The following is a 22,602-nucleotide window of genomic DNA, read 5'->3' on the forward strand; positions in this document are numbered from 1 at the left end:
CTGTTAAATTTAAGTAGGGCAATCTGTGACTCCCCATGCTATTTTGGGGCTTTCAACCAGTAACTGTTTTTCATATATAAATTTATGAAATATAGCTTTGGTATTTTTTTTAATATACAAGCATACAAAACACTTTTATTCTTATTAAATTTCTTAGTGATTAAAAGAAAAAGTTATTCAGGGAAGTTTACTAGTTTCTACAAATATGGCCTAATCTCTTATAGCCAAAAGTATTTCTTTAAATCTGATTTTTTCCACTGGAATTAATTTGTGGGAAAAAAAAGTCCACTGAATATGTAAAAATATTTTTAGATACAGTGTACAACAACAGGATCTCTTTAACTTCTATTTCTACTCTACTCAGTTTCACTAATTGAACTTTTCATTATAACAGTTATGTTTAAAGTAGGAAGTGTAAAACACATTCCCAGTGAAGCTCTTCTGCTATGAAGTGGAAAAGATTCATCTTAGTTATTATTTCCATGCCTTTGACCTAAACATGCTGTTATGTGAAAAATTCCCCTCCTGGGTTTTCAAGTTCCCTCACCACAATCAATAACCAGCTAATTTTAATACTCTTCAACCAACTATTATTCATTCAGATGGTATATAAGTTTTGCTGTTAAAAAAAAAAAGTTATCCCATGCCAATTTCAGATTGATTATTTGCACTAATGGAGAATAGCAGTAAAAAATTTAAAGCCTTGCGATAATATTGATACATAATGGCTTTCATGTGTACAGATTTATATTATTAGTATAGTGCCTAGCATAGAACTGAAACAAATAATAGGTGTCTAAAAATTATCTATCGATTCATTGGTTGTAGTTAAGAAGAATTAGCTTTAAAGTGTGTTAGACTATAGAAGGGAGAATTACACTTATTTGAATAAAACCAACCCCCCACACTCCCCATCCCACAGCAGCAGCTTCAGATCTTCTACCAAGAAAATTAGCAAGTTAGTAGGATTTGGGGCTAAGAGAGACCCCAGAAATCAAAGTTTAACCCCTTTATTTCACAGATGAGGAAAATGAGTCTCAGAAAAGTTAAAGTGGGTTGATTAGGGGTACTGAATAGCAGAATCAGGATTAAAATGAAAATACGTCTCTTGATTCCTACTCTATAGTTCATCCCTTACCACCAATTTCTTAGTGTCTGAAACATAACTCAAAAATATGGTTTTCGTTTATATATTATGTGTAGTGTTTACTAACTCATATACTATTTCAGAATTCTAGTTAATTCTGTTCTACTCATTTGTATGACTGTATACAACCACTCATTATATCAGCACTGCCTTCAGATGACTACTTCTAGTTTCAGCTGCAATATCTCTAGCCTCCAGCAGGGGGAGGATTTATCTAAAAAGCCACACCAAAAATCAGACAAACCAATGACAAGAACTAGAACTTTACTCCCAATCCATTCATTTGCTTTAAAGTATCAGTAGCTTGTCACTATGCTAATGAAAGCTTTCCTTTTCCAAATTTTCTGGTTCTTCTGTAATGTAATACAGTCCACGATTTTATAAAATTTGATCTAAATTGTGCATTTGAAGTGGGCTTTAATGGAAAAAACTAATTTGAAACAGGCTCAAGAAATGTATAGAACAAATAAAATCTTGCTTACCATTTTTGCTTCTGACTGTACTGGTTGAGGAGAAGAAGGACCTGGAATTCCCGGAACACTAGGCACCATGGTGACTGGTCGAACAAGCTATGCAGAAGATATTGAAAAATAATTGCTAGAGAATATATTCAAAATGAGATTTGTACTTTTATTTGCACAATGGCTGCTATAATAATTTACATATTATAATCAATATAATGCATTAACATTTACATGACAATATATTATACATTAATAGAAAATGTATATTAATATTATTAATATAAATATAATTGGTATAATTATTTGAGACTTCAGAATTAGAAAACTGTATCTCTGTCTGAACCCTTATTGATCTTAATCCTGATTTATCCTTCAAAAGTTGTCAATTGGGGCTTCCCTGGTGGTGCAGTGGTTGAGAGTCCGCCTGCCGATGCAGGGGACACGGGTTCACGCCCCGGTCCGGGAAGATCCCACATGCCGTGGAGCGGTTGGGCCCGTGAGCCATGGCCGCTGAGCCTGCACGTCCGGAGCCTGTGCTCCGCAACGGGAGAGGCCACAACAGTGAGATGCCCGCGTACCGCAAAAAAAAAAAAGAAAAAAAGTTGTCAGTTGTTCTGAGACACTCACTTCCCTAATCTTCAATTTTCATAATTCCTTTTTTTAAATGATTTCTTCTTATAGAAAATAATATTTAAAGTGATGGATTTCTCACAGATCTGTCACCCTTCCATTTTGAATGTGAAAGGAAAGAATGTTAAAACTTGTATAACTAGGCATAGAAAGTAATTTCAACAATGAACTTTGCTTTTCTAAAATATATACATATAAAATTTCTAAAATATACAATGAAAGTTCTTTGATATATTAATATAAAGCATGACAAAGAAGAACCTGATTACCTCTAATAATTCCTCTAATAATAATAATATGTAACAGATTTTTCTGGTTTTTGCCTTTTTTAAAAAACCTAATTATCAACACTGAATGATTAATTATTATGTACCTAAAGTATACCTCTTTTTCATTTCAGTTTCTCTCATCACAGTTACATTTAACGGGATAACCATACAATCCCAGATACAGGACAAGGATGTTTCCCCCTTGAAAATATCCTGAGAAAAGAGGAAGTAATCACCTTATATTCGAGTCCTTATAAAATATCTCATTCTGAACAACAAAGTTCTGTTTGAAGACAACATATTATCTTGAAATTATTTCAATCAATGTTAATTTTGGATACTTAGAAAGGTCACTCTGGAAGAACTAGTTAATAAAAAAAGTAAATATTTAACATTAATTTTAGTATTATTTCTGAGGATATAATCTCACCAAAGTGTTAGATGTTACTGTAAGGAGGCTTTTAAAACTAATTTTTAAAAGCTATACAATAAGTGATTATATTGTACTGATCAGAAACAACTATCTACAAGGTAAAAGAAGAAACTGTCTTTTTATTACATGAATGAATATTAGGACTTGGTGTAAGATTCCCAGGATTACAATAATAGATTAAACACAAGTGTTAATAGATTGTGTTAATAGATTGTGTTAATAGATTAACACAAAAGTGTTATACTGAAACTACTTGGGTGAGGATGAAAACAATGTGTTTTGGAAAATTGTGTGAGATTTCTTAAAAAGTGGTTCTAATGATGAAAACTTGAATGTTGAAGACACATTTGAAGAGTCTGAATAAACTTATGAAATGTGAGAACAGGAAAAAAGGATTATTTCTAACATATTATTCCAAAGAATGTGCTTCTAAATATTCACTATGTTATTAAATATTGTAAGTAGATATTTAACTACTGTCTATGTCTTTCAAAATTTATATATTTAACATGCCCTCAAAAAACTTTTCTTATGCATCTTCTCTTTAGGAAAGTGGGGACTATCTATTGCCCATTCTACTAGACCATTTAGATTTTCACACGCTTGGGACAGCAAAGGAATTTTGTAAACCCAACCTGACCATAATATTTCACAGAGAGTGCTTTTATAAACAATTTCTATAGTAATCAAAATAACATGGAGTTACCTGATAAGTGTTCCAGTATAAATGTCTTCTTAAAGAATAGAAATCTATGTTAATATTTGAATTCTACAAATCTAGCAAATTGAAATGGGTTGAATATGGAATAAAGTTCTTAATACTAAAAATAAAAGGAAAACAAGATTTTTAGGATGGAAAAATGTTTTCTATCCAATTATGTTTGCCTTGAAAGGTAAATGCTATCACAATAAATATCAGTGAGTAAATATTGCTCACCACTAAGTATTTTGTTGAATTCAGTTTCATAAACTAATCAAGCAGCCCCCCCTTGGGCTGTATTTTCTGATTACAAAGATCGGTTTTACTATAAAGAAAAAATTTTAATGGTCTAAATTTCAAACTTACTGGGACTGCAGCTGGAACATGCACATTCGAACTTGTAATTGATGCAGGAATAGCAACAGGCATGGTTTGTCCATTAGGAAGATGTAACAGAAGAGGAAATGGGCCTGGTACAGGACTAAGGAAAACAAAAGAAGGGCAATTAGAGAAAAGAAATCCCTATCAATAATCTCTAAAAATACAAGAGTATTTTTACTCCTATTATTATATCATTTAAAAGTAAATTTTCCAGAGAAAGGTAAACACTGTATGATTTCACTTATATGTGGAATCTAAAAAACAAAACAGATGAACAAACATAACAAAACAGAAACGGAGAACAGACAGGTGGTTTCCAGAGGGAAGGGTGTTGGAGAGATGAGAGAAATTAAGAGGTACAAACTTCCAGTTACAAAATAAAGAAGTCACAGGGATGAAATTCAGTGTGAGGAATACAGTCATTAATAATGTTATATCTTTGTACAGTAACAAAGGTGGTCAAAAGGTACAAACTTACAGTTATAAGATAAATAAGTACTAGGGATGTAATGTACAACATGATTAATATAGTTAACACTGTTGTATGTTACATATGAAAGCTGTTACCAGAGTAGATCCTAAGAGTTCTCATCACAAGGAAAAAATATTTTTTTCTCTTATTTTATATCTATACAAGATGATGGATGTTCACTAAACTTACTGTGGTAATCATTTCATGATGTATGTAAGTCAGATCATTATGCTATACACCTTAAATATATACAGTGCTGTATGTCAATTGCAGTTAACCCTTGAACAAGAGGGTTAGATGCACTGACACTATGCAGAGTCGAAAATCCCAGTGTAGCTTATGGTCAGCCTCTGTATCTGCAGATTCAACCAACTGTGGATTGTGTAGTGTGGTAGTATGTATTTGTTGAAAAATATCTGTGTGTAACTGGACTCACGCAGTTCAAACTGGTATTGTTCAAGGGTCCACTGTATATCTCAATAAAACTGGAAAAAAAAAGAAAAAAGAACTGCAGCTCCAGCCCAAGAAAATGCCTATGTGACAGATGGAAACTTGATACCATCTTTCTCATAACATGAATAAAATACCCACAGAAAATTATTCATGGTATATATACACCACTCAAGTAATTAATAACAAAACAAAAATCTTCCAATCACTGCAAAGCACATCGTAAAATTTAATTGTTTTTAATTGCATCTTAAATGCACAATGTACGTAAGCAGTGTAGAGAAAAAGAGGAAAAAAATGGAAAAAGTTATGAATTTACTTAGGACAATCTCCAACATGTTAGTTGAGAAAAATTCTTATCAACTACCTGTAAGAACTGAAAGAAATGTTACCTGGTGATAAAAATAATCTTATGTGTTTTGTGTGAAATAGCATGAAAATAAGAGACCATCTTAAAATCACATTCTATGTTGATTTGTTTTTCAAATTAAGTTTTAGATATTTATTTTCTAATTTATTAGATACTATTTATATTTATTAAAAAGACTACCCAAGCATTTTTTCCGAAAATCAAAGCATGCAAAATACTATTAACACACACACACACACACACACACAAAGGCCACAATTAGAATAATTAAATATCTTAGGACAAATCATAACAAGAAAAACTTAACAATTCATATAATTCAATGATTGGCCCAAATCACTTACACGATTGGCCTGTTGGAGGACGGTGCCTGTGTGATTACAGTACTTGAGGTTGGTGAAGGTACTGCCTGCTGAATAATTACACTTGAGTCAGAACTTGTAAGCAGCACATTGGGAACCTGTAATGATGCTGGACGAACGATAGCTGATGTGGGCTGTGCAGTTTGTGTCAATGGTACTTCCTATTTAATAATGAGATAGAGAAAGAATGTAATTTAAAAATGCAAGTCAACAGAATATAACACATTTTTAAAAACAACCACAAACATAATACTTAATATACCCCAAAGTATATTAATATTTAAAGTTAATTAAAAGAAAATTGTAGAAGCCACTGTAAAGTTTCAGATGCAATGTTCATATTTTAATTTAAAAACATCTTGAGTGGTTTTTTCAGTACAATTTATTTTACCATCAATCTAGAAATAAGTTAGGCTGGGCAACTTGGCTATATAACTCCATGAGAATTTAAGTTAAAAAACAGAAATACAACTCCATTCTCATGGAAGCATAGAACTTAAAATCCAGAAGGGATTGCCTAGTCCTACTCCATCATTATACTGTATAAAGAAGAAATAGGTCCAGGAGACTGTTTTATAGTTGATACAAATTCAATAATAGAATACTTATAAAATGGTACTATAGTAAGGGCCCAAAAATGTTAAAAATTTTTTAATACAAATATTTGCTAATTTCAGGTAACTATCTCTACATTATCAATAATTTCTCAGTATCAAAAGGCCAAGTAATATTGATACCTTGAATGTAAAAATAAATAACTATTGGAGTAACATCTTTCCAAAGTAAAGGAAAACACAGAACCTCATAGATGGTCTTTTCCCCAGTTTTACAGATTAGAAAACAGAGATTATCCAGGACTCTGTAACTAGTTACTGTAAAAATTGGGTCTACTATGTTCTTTGAATTGGCCTTTATACTGCCATTTATTATCAAAATCTTATTAAGCTATACAGGAAGAAAGATAAACTAGTAGTACTGGGACTTCATTTATTTGACAAGTTTGAGAATTTACAACACACCCTCAAGGCCTAGTGGGAAGAGAGACAATAAACAAGTAAAACAAACAAGAAAATTTCAGACTGTAATGTGTTACAGACTAACAGCAAAACATAAGAAATCATGAAAGATCAACTGAGGGAAGGTTGGAGTTGGCTCCTTTGATAGCATAGTGAGGTAAGGTGAGCTTCTTTGCAAAACAGCATTTGAACAGGTACTGAAAAGATAAGGAGGAGAGCATTCTAGGGAAAAGGAAGCAATACCAAGAGCAATGTCTTTGAGGTAGGAAAAAGCTTAGAATACCTGATGAACATCCCAGAGAATGGCATGAGGTGAGGCTGGATGGGTAGGTAAGTCCAGATCAATGAGGACTTATAGAAGGAGTGTGTTACCTTAAATGCAATGGCAAACCATTGAAGGGTTTTAAGCAGGGAAGTGACATAATGTATTAAAAATAAAATAGCCTATGGAAAATAGGTTGGAGATGGAAGTAGAAAGTCCAGGTAATTGTTAAAAATTATATTAACATTATTAATATATTAATTATATTAAAATTATTATTTTAATACTATTTGTATTTTAACAAATAATAATTGTTAACAATTATTAGAAGGTAATCGTTAACAATCCAAGTAAAAGATGATGATGGATTGGACTAAAGTGGTGACACTGAAGATAAAAGAGATAAATTAAGGATATATTCAGGAAGTAGGTCTAGTAAGATTTGTTACTGGTTTCAGTGTGAAGGAAAAGAGGGAATTAAGTATTCTTTATTCTTGGCCTGAGCAACTAGATGGATGGAAAGAAGTTTTCCCTGTTTTACCGAGACAGGGAAAACTGTGGGGAAAAAAATCAAGGGCTCTAATTTAGACATACTATGTTTAAGATGTCCATTAGACACAGAAAAGGAAATGTCAAGATGGAGCTGGATATGAATATGGAAATCTGGGAAATATCCGGGTTGATATAAATTTGAAAACCACGAAGATGGTTTTTAAAGTTATGAGTCTGGATGAGAGCACTTAAGAAAAAAATTGAGAAAGAAAAGAGAAGGGGGCCCAGAACTTGCTTTTTACAACTTGGAATGACTATGCCATGCCCAGGGGGAACTAATGACTGAGGAATGCAGGAAGAAGAAATACCCCTAAAAGAGGCTAAAGCAGCAATCAACAGGAAAAAACTGCTGAGTGTGAAGGGACTGAAATACTTTCTAGGAAAAAGATATTTATATCAAAGATTTAACAGCGTTTCTTATAATTGTGATAATGTGGAAACAACCTTTATGTCCAACAAGAACAAGATAAGTAAATACATTAAGGTAATGATAAAGTGCAAACATTAAAAATTATGACTTTGGAAAATTTTCTAATGCCATGGGAAAATGTACATTAATGCTGAATGTCTAAAGCATGATATAAAAAAGTAAACTGGGACTTCCCTGGTGGCACAGTGGTTAGGAATCCACCTGCCAATGCAGGGGACACAGGTTCAATCCCTGATCCGGGAAGATCCCTCATGCTGCGGAGCATCTAAGCCCGTGCACAACTACTGAGCCTGCGCTCTAGAGTCTGAGAGCCACAACTATTGAAGCCCGCGCACCACAACTACTGAGCCCACGCACTGTAACTACTGAAGCATGCGCGCCTAGAGCCTGTGCAATGAGAAGCCTGTGCACTGCAATGAAGAGTAGCCTCCGCTCACCACAACTAGAGAAAGCCCGCACGCAGCAAGGAAGACCCAAAGCAGCCAAAAAAATAAAAAGTAAACCAAGATTCCTCTTTGTATCCTATAACTATTCACTTATATATGTATATTTTTATGTATAAATGCATGCATATATCTAGGAAAAATGTTTCAAAATACTAGTAATTCTTATCAGTCAATTATGGGCTAAAAGGTAGTTTTTTTTTTCTTTCTTGTATTTTTCTATATTCTTAAACTTTTTATAACGAGAATGTACCTTTATAACAAGGAAATGAAAAAAACACCTAAGGTCAAAGCATTTATTCCTAGGTAAATAGTTACTTTTTCTGCCTTACTTCTAGCTCCTCTGCCATGGCTCTTCTATTCTCCCCAATAATTTTTCTGTGTGTAACAAAAAACGAATTATCTATAAAGGTACAGTCTTCTTTCCCTGAAATTTCTGAGTATTCACAGGCTTTCACATATAATAAGACTATTACAACCTGACACTGATTTATGTATAATTTATTACATTAACATTTTATGTAGATCAAATATTAGACTTAGCTGATTTTTTTTCCACTTAGTTTGTGTTTCTACCATAAATACAAATTTCTAACCTTCTCATCACTGGTAGTAGACTCTGGGTGAGGTAAAGGACTATCCTGGTGAGTTGTTTCTACAACAGAGGGCTCCTCAATTTTGCTTCTTACGATGGGTGTTGCAAGAGGAGATAAATCTAGAGGCATCTAAAACACAAACGTTAAAGAAAGTGTTAGGAGTTTAAAAATAGCCAATCAGTATATCTAAAATAAGAGAGCAGGGAGTGAAAACTATGATTACTGTTCTGTCAGAAGCACTGTTTTAATTTCATGGTTAACAACATACTTTTTTAATGTCGTCTTCTGAGGCTTTCTTGAATTCATTCTCAAATGGACTTGCCAACTCATTAAACAAACCCACTTCTTCACAGTTTTTCAAGAACCTTGTTGGTGTTGGGGTCTGATCTGAAATAAATGTCAAGAAGTAAACACATAGATTTAACTATCATACAGGACCCTAAAATATAGCTAGTAAATTAACAAATTAGCAGGACTGGTTCAGTCAGCTGTTAATTCTCTTTGGAAAGACCTCTTCCTTTAAAGCAAACAAAATCTGGTTAAGTCTTTGTTGCAGTTTAAGGTATTTCCTCCAACTTTATGAACCATAAAAGTATGAAAAGAAGTACTTCTTGTTCCTTAGTCCACACGTTCTCTCTGAGTGACATAAACACCCGCTACTCAGAGATCAACTACTGTCGTTATCTAACACAAAATTTTAAAAAAATTTACACTATTAAAACTTACAAATGCATAAAATACATGCAATTTGGGGAAAACTAGGACAACAGCATGTATATTTGCTTTAACTTTGCCCTTCCACTAGTGTTCATAATCTATTATGAAAGCAAGCTTAAGATAAAATAGTCTTTAGCAGGTAGATCAAAATACTAGAAGAAAAAGGTTAAAACAAGAGCCCCCCGCAAACGAAAACTAAAACAAAACCCTCCTTTTTAAAGCTAATTTTCTATTTTAAAGCATTTTTCAAGCTTGGTATGAGGGGCTATGTAAGAGTTATATGTCTAACGTTCTAGCTTAATTCCTAGGCAGGAGAGAATTAGTCAAACTCTGCTTTCTGGAAACTTGAAACATTTTAACTACATTTGAATATGTACTCACACTAGGTGCATTAAAACATGTACTGAATGTACATGTGAGCATGTATTAGTTACAGAACAAGTGCCACTTAAGGTCCACGTTGAATTGAAAGAGCAAATTTATGAATTTTGCCTGTTTAGTCTTATTATTTTCAAGGCTATTTACTCAGATTGATTAGAGTTGGTAGCACATTCAAATTCTATTCACATTTTATATATTTTAGGGCATCAATTTTATAGGATATATCAGGGATCAAGCTTTAACTAAATAAAAGTATAAGGATGACTCCTGGTTTAAGATAAAATACTCATAAAACCTTCTGTGAAATTAAAATTCACATATTTCTGTTAACTACTGGGTCCCCAGAGTGGGCATTACTTACTGTTTTATCTTCACCCTCACCTCAACATATTCCCAGAGTATTAATATGTTTACTACATATAAATATATTTAACACTAAAATGACCTACTTGTCATACACATTAGATATAATGTAGGCCTACCTCAGACACTATTAGTATTATCAAAATTACCGAAGGACTTTTATTTTGTCTTCATTTTACCTAATAGTTAGTCTGCAACATATATAACCTCTACCCCAAAAAAGACTTCAAAATGGTATTATAGTAAGGGCCCAGCATACTTGTATCAACCTAGGTCCATCATGACTGAATTAGTAAACTGAACATAAATTTGACTCTTCTGTTCATGCCCAAAGGGTTTGTCTATCTAAGCCCAAGAGAAGGCTATTTTGTATTAAAGGGAGAGAAGTCTTAAAAATAAAATACGTATGGAAAAATCACTTTTATCAGTGATTACTATAATGATCAGGCTTGAAAAGAGAAAAGTCAACACAGGCACAATTGTTTAAACATGCACATGGCTTATGGCTATTGATCATCAAATATATACCATACACATCATGCACTATATTTATACAGTAATGCTAAACTACTCATCTCAATATATATTAGTAAAAAAATGGTCAAGTGCTATGTTTGAGTGTGTTCTACTTTTCTATTGCATTAAATGTAAACAGATAGGAAAGTAAGTTCTAGAAACCAATCTCAAAATATTTTTGAGTTAAATGTTACAGAGAGAGATATGGCTCTAAGGCAAGAAATTCTAGAGAAGCAAAGGCCTTCGTGCCTAGGAGAGTGAAACTTCAGGCTGTTGTTATTTTGTATGTGTTTTTGGTTCTCTCTCCTAGTATCTGATGTATAGTGTTTTAAAGAAATGCATACCTCACTCTTGTCTACTTCCTTCTACTTACAGAAATGAAGATATGTTGAATGCTACCCTACATTTTTCCTAAACAAATTGTTTTTTGGTAAATTATCAACATTTTTACCTCCAGTTTTTTCAATGCAAAAATCTTGATACCGAATGACAAGAACCGTCTTTTTTCCTCATTATCTCTCCAAACCATTGCATATGACAATTTGATCTCTATGTTGGGTAATAATTTAAAAGTATTAATAATATTCAGTATACAGGTATATAATTCTAGACTTACAAATAGTATAACCTAAGCTTTACAAGAGAAAAAAATTAAGTTAATTTGAATATTTATGTGAATCTGTGGTTATGACACAAGAAGGACTGAAATGTATATAAGTATATTAAATTTTATATAAAACTGTTTTCTTACCACACTACTTATAAAATATACAAAATGCAATGAAATTAAATGTTATGTGTGTGTACATATACAGAGATATGTACATATATATATTTAAATACCAAAAAAGGGGTAGCTGATATAGCATGGAAGGACAATAAACCAATGCATGAATTGGGTTTCTCTTTTTGCATACTGTAAGATAATCATCTGCTTAGGTGATACTGCATGTTCATAGGAGCAACATACAAAAATAAAAGCACTGACTGAATTTTAGCCCCCTTTATTGAGAGTATTTTACTAACACAGATGTTTAGTCCAAAAAGAAACAAACAAAATCCTAATGAACAAGTCTGCTAATTGCTCTTTCTCCAACAGGAAGAGCTTGATCATCATTTAGCTTCGCATAGCATTGTAAAGCAGGTGTAAACAGCTAAAAGAAACATTGACTAAACATCACATTAGTTCAACTATCAGTTAAATGTAAATTTTGGAAATGGTATGAATGTTCCCAGGTTTCTAATTAACTTCCACAAAAAATGACATTAAAATCTACATTTGAAAACCACACAAAAAGAGTGAAATGAATGGTCAGAAGGAAACATAAAAATGTAATGGGTAAAATACATGTTGCCAACATTTATTGTAAATGAAGTCATTGGAATATCACCAGACTATATTATTTACAGAGAATACACAAAAATTGTGCACATTCCAGGTGAAATATGTATATAAGCTATTAATAAAAGCATATACTAACCAGCCACAATGACACTGTCATTACGTGCTGGACCAAATTTCAGTGTCATCTCATGTTTATGTTTATGGACAGCCAAATGATCCTCGTTGGTAAAACGCTGTGGCAAAAAGTTTTAAAATATAGTTAAGATTTTCAATTTGATCAAATAAGTTAAATGATAAGGAAATTCATTTCCACAACATGTAAAACCACCATTAAAAAAGAAATAGCAGTTTGTTAACTATAAAGAACCTACTGTTAGTATAGATAAACATACTAGATCTCAAACAATCATAGAGAAACACATTACCCAAGAACAAGCAATTCTGATATAATACTAGGTCACATAACTCATTTTAGAGCATTTAAAAACAAAACCTGAGGCAAAGAAACTTTATATAAATTTCATTTGGACACTAAAAATAGACCACTATTAATTTTTGCCATATCATAGTAGAAATATATACTCCATGGTATAATGACTTTTGAAGAAAGCACTGTATTTTACTTAGATTTCAGGTTACTTACCACTTTTAAAACGAAAACTTTCTTATAAAAATATTGCTCCTGGACAAATTAAGAGGTGAATCAGGTTCTTTATGTTATCACATAAAAAAAAGAATGCCTCGATTATAATCCAGCAAAGAAATAGTGGCCAGTACAATAATAAAGCAATTAATTACTTTAAAATAAAATTAAGGACTTCCCTGGTGGCACAGTGGTTAAGATTCCGCCTGCCAATGCAGGGGAAACGGGTTCTAGCCCTGGTCCGGGAAGATCCCACATGCCGCAGAGCAACTAAGCCTAAGCCCGTGCGCCACAACTACTGAGCCTGCGCTCTAGAGCCCAAGAGCCACAACTACTGAAGCCCGCGCACTGCAACTACCGAGCCCACGCGCTGCAACTACTGAAGCCCATGCGCCTAGAGCTCATGCTCTGCAATGAGAAGCCCGTGCACCGCAATGAAGAGTAGCCCCTGCTGGCCACAACTAGAGAAAGCCTGCACGCAGCAAGGAAGACCCAACGCAGCCAAAAGTAAATAAATAAATAATTTTTTAAAAGTAAAATAAAATTAAATTAAAATTTTAACTTAGAATAAAGTGATTTTTCATTTTATTATCGCATTCTTATATAAAAAAAGAAGCAAATTTATTTTTAAAACTACACTTAGCGTGGATACATCCTGCCTGCCAAAGGTGACATTTATGATTACAATATAATAAATGCATTGTTTAAATACCTCCTGACTGTGTCTGGACATCAATCTTTATGAAGATGCTTCCTTATCTTTAGTAACATTTATAACTGAAAATAGAGAGCACTTACTTTTTGTTATTTCAGAGCAATAATTATAAAATGCCAAATTAAGAGATCTAAACTCACTCTCTAGTCTATATCCTTACAAATGGGATGTTAAAATTATATATATTTGAACTTGGTTCCTCTGAACCACCAAAAATGGATTCTTTCTCTTTGGTCTCACCACCCCACTATCCAACTCACTACATCCTTTCATGCAACAAATGATAATAGCTTTAGGGTAACCTTAAAACTACGTAAAAGAATGAAATATTTCTTTCCATTATGTTTTTTATTCTAAATATTAAAAGTATGACCTATATCATACTTAGGCCAGCCCACAAGCCCACTGTAAAAGTTAATCCCTCTCATATATACCCCATCTTGCTCTGCACAGTGCCTGGTTATAGCACCTATCAATATGATACTGATATTTTTGTATTTCCTTTTAAGTAGGCTGAGCTCCTACTATTTGAGCTCTCCCAAATTTAGCATATAGTAAGTAGTCAATAAATGCCAATTGAAAGAAAGAACTCCTTACAATTAAAGAATTGAATCTTCAAGCTCAGTCTAAAGGAAAAACAAAAAACCCACCAAACCACAGACTGCTCCTTAAGATGAATTAAGCCTTTAATTTAATTTGGCTGTATAGTGCTCTCATGTAAGTATGCTTACCATTAAGTCTTTAAGTTACTGTACACCAGTGGAAAATTATTATTATATGACCCCTCTTCAAAACCTGCTTGTATTCCCATTGTAGGTGAGTGTCCAGATGCAAACAGTACCTCTACCCCTTGACTTATTCATTTACTCTTCAAACATTTATTGAGTACCAACTATAGGCAATGGGATCATAATCCAGCTCCTCCCCACTCAAGTGCTATTTTCCTATTGCTTCATCATTGTAAGAATCCTTTCCAAATTGGAGAAATAAGGGCTTCCCTGGTGGCGCAGTGGTTAAGAATCCACCTGCCAATGCAGGGGACACAGATTTGAGCCCTGGTCCAGGAAGATTCCCACATGCTGCGGAGCAACTAAACCCGTGCGTCACAACCACTGAGCCTGCGCTCTAGAGCCCGCGAGCCACAACTACTCAGTCCGCGAGCCACAACTACTGAAGCCCAAGTGCCTAGAGGCCGTGCTCTGCATCAGGAGAAGCCCACACGCAGCAATGAAGACCCAACACAGCCAAAAATAAAAAAACAAATTTATTAAAAAAAAAACAAATTGGAGAAATAAGAAATAGTCATCCTTTGATAGACCGAATAACAAAGCTCTTGGAGAATGAACATAGCTATAGCGTTTACTTGTGTTACTTCATTGCTTTTTACTTTACAGTTCTGAATGTCTTACAAGTATCTTTTTTTTTTTTTTTTTTTTGCTTGAATGTCTTACAGGTATCTTAAAGCAAGGTTCACTTTATGTTCCAAAGAACCTAACAACGTGGCTTTCTCCATTGAGGGCAATCATTAAACATTTGCAAATGAATGCGTTTTGGTAGAGGTCTTAGATTTTAAAACAGCAGTCAGCATAATTAACAGATAGTTATGTGCTAAGAATTTTTTATCCTAACAGTATCCTCTGCTTAGATTCTGGTTTGAACACAAATATCCAAATCAAACAGCAACTACATATAGAATAAATAACATTATGCTTTATACAAAACATGTGAAAACGGCACCGAGATTGATTCTAAGTGAAAAGAAACAGCTAAAAGGATCCTAAAAAACATTTAGGATCATATGAATAGTAAGAGGAGAAATGCGGCGAATATGAATTTACAAAGTCTCATGGAGAATGTACAGATCAAATTTACCTGAATGCTATTTATAAAGGAATTGTTGATCATATAATGATATTATTTATATACACGGGTAAAATACACTGAAATTGACACTTGATACAGGTGAGTTTAACCTTGGCTATCATCTGAGAAAACTTATTTATCTCTAACAAGAAACTTAAAAAGACAGTGTCAAAAGGCAGTCACCAGGAACATATATATTGTAAAACGCATTCTTTCTTCAACAAACACATAAAGTAGCTATTACAAGCTAACATTTTTGCAGAATCTCTTTGAACTGCTTTCCCAGACAAATTAAGAATTTTATTCTAAAAATAAGCTTCGTAGAAAAATTATAATGATACTGCTAGTGATAACACATTGAATTCATACAATTTCTTTCTTCCAGGCAATTGAGAGCACAACTCCAATGCAAAATGTTATTGATGTGTAGTGTTTTGTTAAACAAGAAGACTTTGAGCATACAGCTGAATAAACAATGGGAAAGGCAGTCAAGAAAGGTAGGATAGGCCAACCATCTCTCTTAAAAGGTTAAAAAGGATGGGTAACCTGACAGGTAGGAGGGAGGTGAAATAGTTGCTTCCATAATAAATTAATTTAAGCTCTGGTATCTGAGAAATCTGTGTTTCCAAGGCTTGAACACTCTTACCAGAATTAACTTCCTAAGAAATCAGTCATTCTACATTTAATACATGCATTCATATCTATGATATAGATTATTATTCCTATTTAAAATAGATTAAATAGGCACTAAGTTATAAAGCCATCAGGCCAATAGCCCATTTTACTACTTCTTTAACTAGCTGAATTATTTTATTCAACATCAGGAAGTTACTAATCAAACACACACACATACACACTCCCACTCTCACACCTTCACTGAAACTTTAGGTTAAATAAAATGATTATCTCCTTTGTAAAACAGCTTATAATGTATTAACATTCTACCAAAGAAAGAATTTTCAATAAGAGTATCACCAAAAGCAAAGATACTATCAATAAAATATGAGTTTCAATGTTAAATGAATCTTTCACTAAATTATCTCAACTTTGTCTCTTTTACTGAATTCAATGGAACACCATGTTAAAACAAATGAAATGAACAGGACTCTTTGTGAAATACCTAATAGTGAGCGAGCATATGAAAAAAATTGTAATATAAAGAGTCAAAAGTTAAAATCCTCTGCATTGAATTCTATAAGTATCTCTGAAATGATATTATCAACAAAATGTATTAAAAATTTTAAAAACCTATTTGAAAATTTAAGTCCATTAAGTTTTTTAAAGGTGAAATTCAAATTTGGAATAATGTTATCACCTACTAGTGACAAAAAATAATTTGTAATACCACCAATAAATTGGTGTTTCTAAAATCAATTCTTATTAGAACTTCTGATTTCCTAGGAAATACTATTTGAATCTAGAGAGAGATTATACCATTTCTGTTCTAAGCAAGATTTAACAAATGGATGATGCTGACCTTAGCCGGATTATCATTTTGGCCAGTAACAGTTACAAGGTATTATTATAACATAGAGATTAGACTATTTTAAGTATCTTAGGGAACAAATATAAGCCAAAAAATAGTTAATAATACCTGGGATTGGAGTGTTCATGATGAGAACGGTGCTTAGATAAATTACTAGTGAAAATAAATTGTTTTAGCTTTTAAAAACAATATGCAAAATGTATGAAGAACCTTAAAAATGTGTATACATTTTCACCCAATAATTTGATTTCTAAAAATGTATTTTGAGGAATTAATTAGAGATGCATATAAAGGGTAATACAGAAGAATACTCATCACAATGTTGTGATTTTTTAAGGCCATAATAATTAATTTTTAGGTCATAAAAGAGGAATGGGTAAATAGATTATGGGACACATTCTGGCAACAGAATACTACACAGGAACTCAAACCCATGTTTTCAATTAACACACAAAATGCCCATAATACATATAGTGTCATCTGCATACAAATAGAATACAAAACTATATGTGCAGTATGATCCCAATTTTGTTTGAATAAATAAAAGGGGGGAAGGATATAGGAAATACACCAAATGTTAACAGAAGTCCTCTCTGGATTTTATTTTTTCCTTTTGTCAACATTTTCAGTGATGCTTTTGTAATTATGAGAAAATAAAAACCTTTAATGTTAATTGAAAAAAAAACATATACAAAGACCTGTATTCAAATATACCTTGAAGCCTGAACATTCTATTTAGGGATGTTTCGCTATAAATGTTAACACAAGAGCAGGCTTGGGTTCAAACTTATCTTCAATATTTTCAGGCTCTGTGACTGAGAGACATTCAGTAGTATATTTAAGTTCAACTGCTCACTTATAAAATGAGGCCAGTAGCACCTATTTTATAGGGCTTTTGCAGGATTAAGTGACATATCCCACATAAGCTTCTTAGCACAGTGACTGGCTAAGTTAAAAAATGTTACTACTGTTATAACTGTTTTTATTACTATGACAACTATTATATGAAACTTTAATTCCTCAAATCCTTTTTGAAACAAGCTGGAGCACAAATAAATAGACATGGTATATATACACTTGATAAATATCTGAAAGCTCTATTCTGTGGTTCATAAGCAACTTTTTTGTGTTTCTCAGGTAGAGCTTTTTGTTGTTATTGTTTTGAATAAACTTTTTATTTTGGAAAACCTTTAAGTTTACAGAAAAGTTGTAATAATAGTACAGAGAGTTCTCACACACTCATTACTCAGTTTGTTTCCCCAATGTTCTCATCTTACATTACTGTGGTACGTTTATCAAAACTAAGAAACCAACATTGATATATTACTATTAACTAAACTCAAGACTTTGGTAATTTCAGTATTACCCAGCTTAACCAGACTCAGACTCCAAATGACTTTTTGTTAGGTTACCAAATTCAAAATCATCTCTGAAAACTATGACAAGGACCGCCAGCTGTCCCTCAATATGTATTACCCTTTTTCCTTCAATAAAAGAACTTCTGAATTTTAGGTGAGCACTTGGCTGCCCAGGACAAAGACCACATTTTCTAGCTTTCTTTGCAGTAAGGTGGGCATATGATTGGGCTGGGACCAAAAGAATGAGTGAAAATTATATGCATTACTTCCAGTTAATGCTCCTAAAATGATGGGTGTATACATGCTGTGTTTTGCTTCCCCTTCTCCCTCTCTTATTGCTGGAATATGGACTTGAGTGAGGAGCTGGAACAGCCATCATGGAGCTAAAAATGGAAGTAGTATGTTGAGGGTTATAGAATCAGCCAGCCCTGGGACTCCTACTTCCCAGTTATTACATAAAGAACAAACTGTGCAATCTATTAAGGTTGAGTCTTTGTTTCAGCCAGCATCCTAAGTAATACAAGTCTCTTTAAAACAATGTGCCATAGCTTCTAAAGGTGATTTCTTTTGTGTAATGGAATGAAAAGAAATGTAGTTTTTTATGGTGACCATATCGAAGAAATGTTTGTATGTCTAAGTTTTGATATGCTTCCTTTTCTCTATTCAAACCTTCCACACCTCTTCCCGCCTTTTCACTTTCAGTTACTATGGATAAATTGTCTATGGTCCTTTCTAAGGCCAGTTCCTTCACTTGAACACCGGATCCCATCCTCTCTTAAGGACCCCATTCCTGCAATAGTCCCTCTCTCTGCAGTGTCAAATATGCTGTGATAGTCCCACCTTAAAATTCAAAACAAACAAAAAAACTCCATCTTCAATTCTCCTCCAGCAGTTATTTTACTGTTCCCTTTAAGCTAAATTCCAAGAAAAAGGTATCTTATGATGTCTCCACTTCTGGTTCTCCACATTTACTTGTCAGGCTAACTCCAATCTCACTGTTGTCACTGCTGCTTCACTGAAGCTACTCTTAGCAAGGTGTCTAATAATCCCCATTTTTCTAAATCCGATAATAAATACTGAATTCTCACCTTACCCTACCAACTATATGACTACATTGTTCCCCCACACTTTGAAATACTTTTTCTACTTGACTTCCAGAACACAATTTTCTTCATTGTCTGCTTGCTTCTCAGTCTCCTCTGCTACATCCTCCCCCTCTTTCTGACTTCTGAACACTGGAGTGCCTTAAAGCTTAGCTCTCACCCTTCCTCTCTATCTATACTATTTAAATACAGAAGTAAAACTAAAGAAATATGGGGATTATAGATTATCAGACAAAATGTATTACAAACCCTGACAATGGAAAAATTATTATCAGACATCAAGGGAGAGGAAAGAAGTAGGAGGAAAAATGAATGTTAACTCCTTTCATAACAGGGAGTCTAAAAAACAATTCTAACTTCTTAATGTTTTTCATATTTTTAAAAAATATTAGGTCTTTTAAACAATCTCTGATGCACATACATACATATGTTCTTACATTCAGCAATAGGTTTCTTTTTCTTCTGTTGCATTTTAGTAAATTAAAAAGAAATAGTGTAATAAACCCCTTTGCACATTCACCCAGCTTTAGCAATTATCAACCTATGATCCATCTCATTTCATCTCTACTCACCATTCACCCAATGGATTTTTTTGAGGCCATCCCCAGAAATTATTTTACCTGTTAAGTATTTCAGTATTTGTCTGTGCTAGATTGTAAAATATGGCCACAAATTCCTTCCATTATGATATGTACCCTCCTTCCTTTGCAATGTGGTAAGGCTGGTTCTCCCATCCGGAGGAGGGTATCTATTTCCCCACCCCTTGAGTCTGGGCTGGTCTGGTGACTTGCACTGATCAACAGAATGCTGCAGAAGTGATGACCTGTCACTTCTAAACTGAAGCTTCAAGAAGCTTTATAGCTTTTGCTTCTATTCTCCTGGAATACTACTGTCCAGAGACTGACAGGTAACAAAATATATTGAACATATATCTAATAACCTTGGGCATATGTCTTTTCATAGTTTTGACAGTGCACCTTTGGGATAGAGTCCCAGAAGTAGGATTGTTGGGTCAAAGGGTAAATGCATGTGTAATTTTGCTAGATATTGTCAAACTCCCTCTAGGGGGTGTGCCATCTTGCACTTTTACCAGCAATGAATAAGAGTGCAAGAGTACTTTTAATATCACTGAAGTAAAATGGTTGCTGCTTTGCCAAAAGTATAAACATTCTTATGGTAGAAAATGTCAAAATAAGCATAGATTGATTTATAGGCAGGATCATTAGATGGAAATGTTGCTGATATATATTATGAGGAAGAACAATGGGTGACTTTGGGGCCTGATAAAGTGCTGGAACACCCTTGTTATGTTCATAGAAGACCTTAGCCCTACGAAGGGTCTCTTCTTGGCTGGCTAAGAGGTAGTCTACCTCTCAGTCTCTTGGCCATTTGTGCCATGGACACGGACTGGGCATGTGCAAGGCAGTCTGCTGCGAGAACTTAAACAATGAATATTAAAAAGTTCCCAGACTTTCTGGATCTGGTGTTGAGGTGAATAAACTCTTACTTTACCCCGGGGATGTACTGTGTAATGTTCCATTTGCCTCACCCCATCAGCTAAGGAAGCAAACCATTAATAGTGTCTAGAAACAGTCTGGATATGCTTGAACAGATTGTGTAATTTTTCTCAGCAATTTTAAAATATCTTCTTGACCTAAAGACTATCTCATTTCCATTTGCCTTTTTCTCCTAATTTTACTGAGTCATTCTTTCACTGGTTCTATCTCCCAGATAGGGAGAAACGACAGCCTGGCCTTGGGAGTTGGGGTGGAGGCAGAAAATGGAAGGGATAGTTTTGGCGCAGAGGCACCAAAAACGGGGAAGGTTGGATGGTACTAATTCGACTTCTTGGATTCATCCTGAAGTCAAATCCCCCCTGATCTTTTGTTGGCTTCATTTGGAAGCTCTCTTAAGTGAATTTAAATGTAATTCTTTTTATTTAAAATGGCATGTATGTTACTAAAGACTCAATCACAAAATAACAATTCCAACTATTTTACGCAGAAAAGGATAGGACAAGGAATTAGGGACTAGTTTGAGACTGAGTTTCCACGAATGATTCCTAGAACAACACAGCAAAACTGGTCATGGTCCAAAGGCTGGCTCTAGAAACATATTGTATTAGCTGTAATCCAGGGATTAAAGATTCATACTGTGTCTGTCCAATCCATTCCAGCAAAATGGAGGACTTGAGTAATACCACCTTTCCATTCAACTTGGTCCCAAATCCAAGGAGTAAATGTAATTTACCAGAATGAGTAAATCTGGTTGGTGGAACCTAAAATCATACCCAGAATTCTAGCTGAAAAGGATTTTAGAAATTGCAATTTTTAGCTTTCCTGAATTGATAGAAAAATGTATACAAAATATGTCTCCAAAATATATGTCAAATCAGTCTATTTCTCTATTTGTCCATTATTCACCTAGTCAAAGCCACCACTATCTCTCTGACTGCTGCCAGTCTCTACTTTCACTATTAGCTCAGCAATGGCTTTTCCTTGCTCTCTGAATAAAATCCAAATACCTTATCACAGTCAACAAAAGCCCTACAGGTTATGGACTCTTTTTATTCCCCTACCTTTCTGACATCATCTCCTACCCTTATCCTCATTAATCACTATATGCTCCAGCTGCAACAGTCATCTTTCTGTTTTTAAACACACCAAATCCATTTCTTCCCTACAAGACTTTATATTTGCTGTTCCTTCAGTCTGGAAAACTCTTCCCCCAGGTATGTGCAGGGTTTGCTCCCACATCTTTATTCAAATGTCACCTTATTACAGAGGCATTCCCTGACCAACCTATCTAAAATATCACCAACCCTGGTAACTCCTACCTTTACCCTGCTCAACATCATGGACACCATGTAAATTAAAATCTTTAGATACCACTATACCCTCACCAGAATGATTAAAATTAAAAGACTATCCAAAACAATCCTGAAAAAAAACTAAATTGGAGAACTTACTCTACCTGACTGGAAGGCTTACTGTAAAGCTAAAGCAATCAAGACAGTATGGTACTGGCATAAAAGTTGACAGACTGATGAAAGGAACAGAATAGAGAGCTAAGAAATAGATCCACACTTACACAAATCATTTGATTTTCAATAAAGGGGATGAAGCAATTTAATGG

General features: G+C 33.9%; 1 protein-coding gene across 10 annotated transcripts in view; it reads right to left on the minus strand.

Moving 5' to 3' along the window:
* ATF2 (activating transcription factor 2) overlaps window positions 1–22,602 on the minus strand; it is an 87,758-nt gene that overhangs the window by 30,771 nt on the left and 34,385 nt on the right. For 7 of the 10 annotated variants that reach the window (XR_007478572.1, XM_033423614.2, XM_004267335.3 and 4 more), the window contains 6 exons: window positions 12,436–12,532; window positions 9,246–9,364; window positions 8,978–9,106; window positions 5,661–5,839; window positions 4,010–4,124; window positions 1,630–1,716 (listed from right to left, as the gene is read on the minus strand). Coding sequence is in view for 9 of the 10 variants with exons in the window: in XM_033423614.2 (XP_033279505.2) it covers window positions 1,630–1,716; window positions 4,010–4,124; window positions 5,661–5,839; window positions 8,978–9,106; window positions 9,246–9,364; window positions 12,436–12,532 (726 nt within the window). In the remaining variant the exon portion in view is untranslated. Of the gene's footprint in view, window positions 1–1,629; window positions 1,717–4,009; window positions 4,125–5,660; window positions 5,840–8,977; window positions 9,107–9,245; window positions 9,365–11,405; window positions 11,504–12,435; window positions 12,533–22,602 lie in introns of all 10 variants that reach the window. The other 3 variants (XM_049712782.1, XM_033423615.2, XM_033423613.2) reach the window with 3 other exon arrangements.

Source organism: Orcinus orca, chromosome 7, assembly GCF_937001465.1.
Source record: "Orcinus orca chromosome 7, mOrcOrc1.1, whole genome shotgun sequence".
NCBI lineage: Eukaryota > Metazoa > Chordata > Mammalia > Artiodactyla > Delphinidae > Orcinus > Orcinus orca.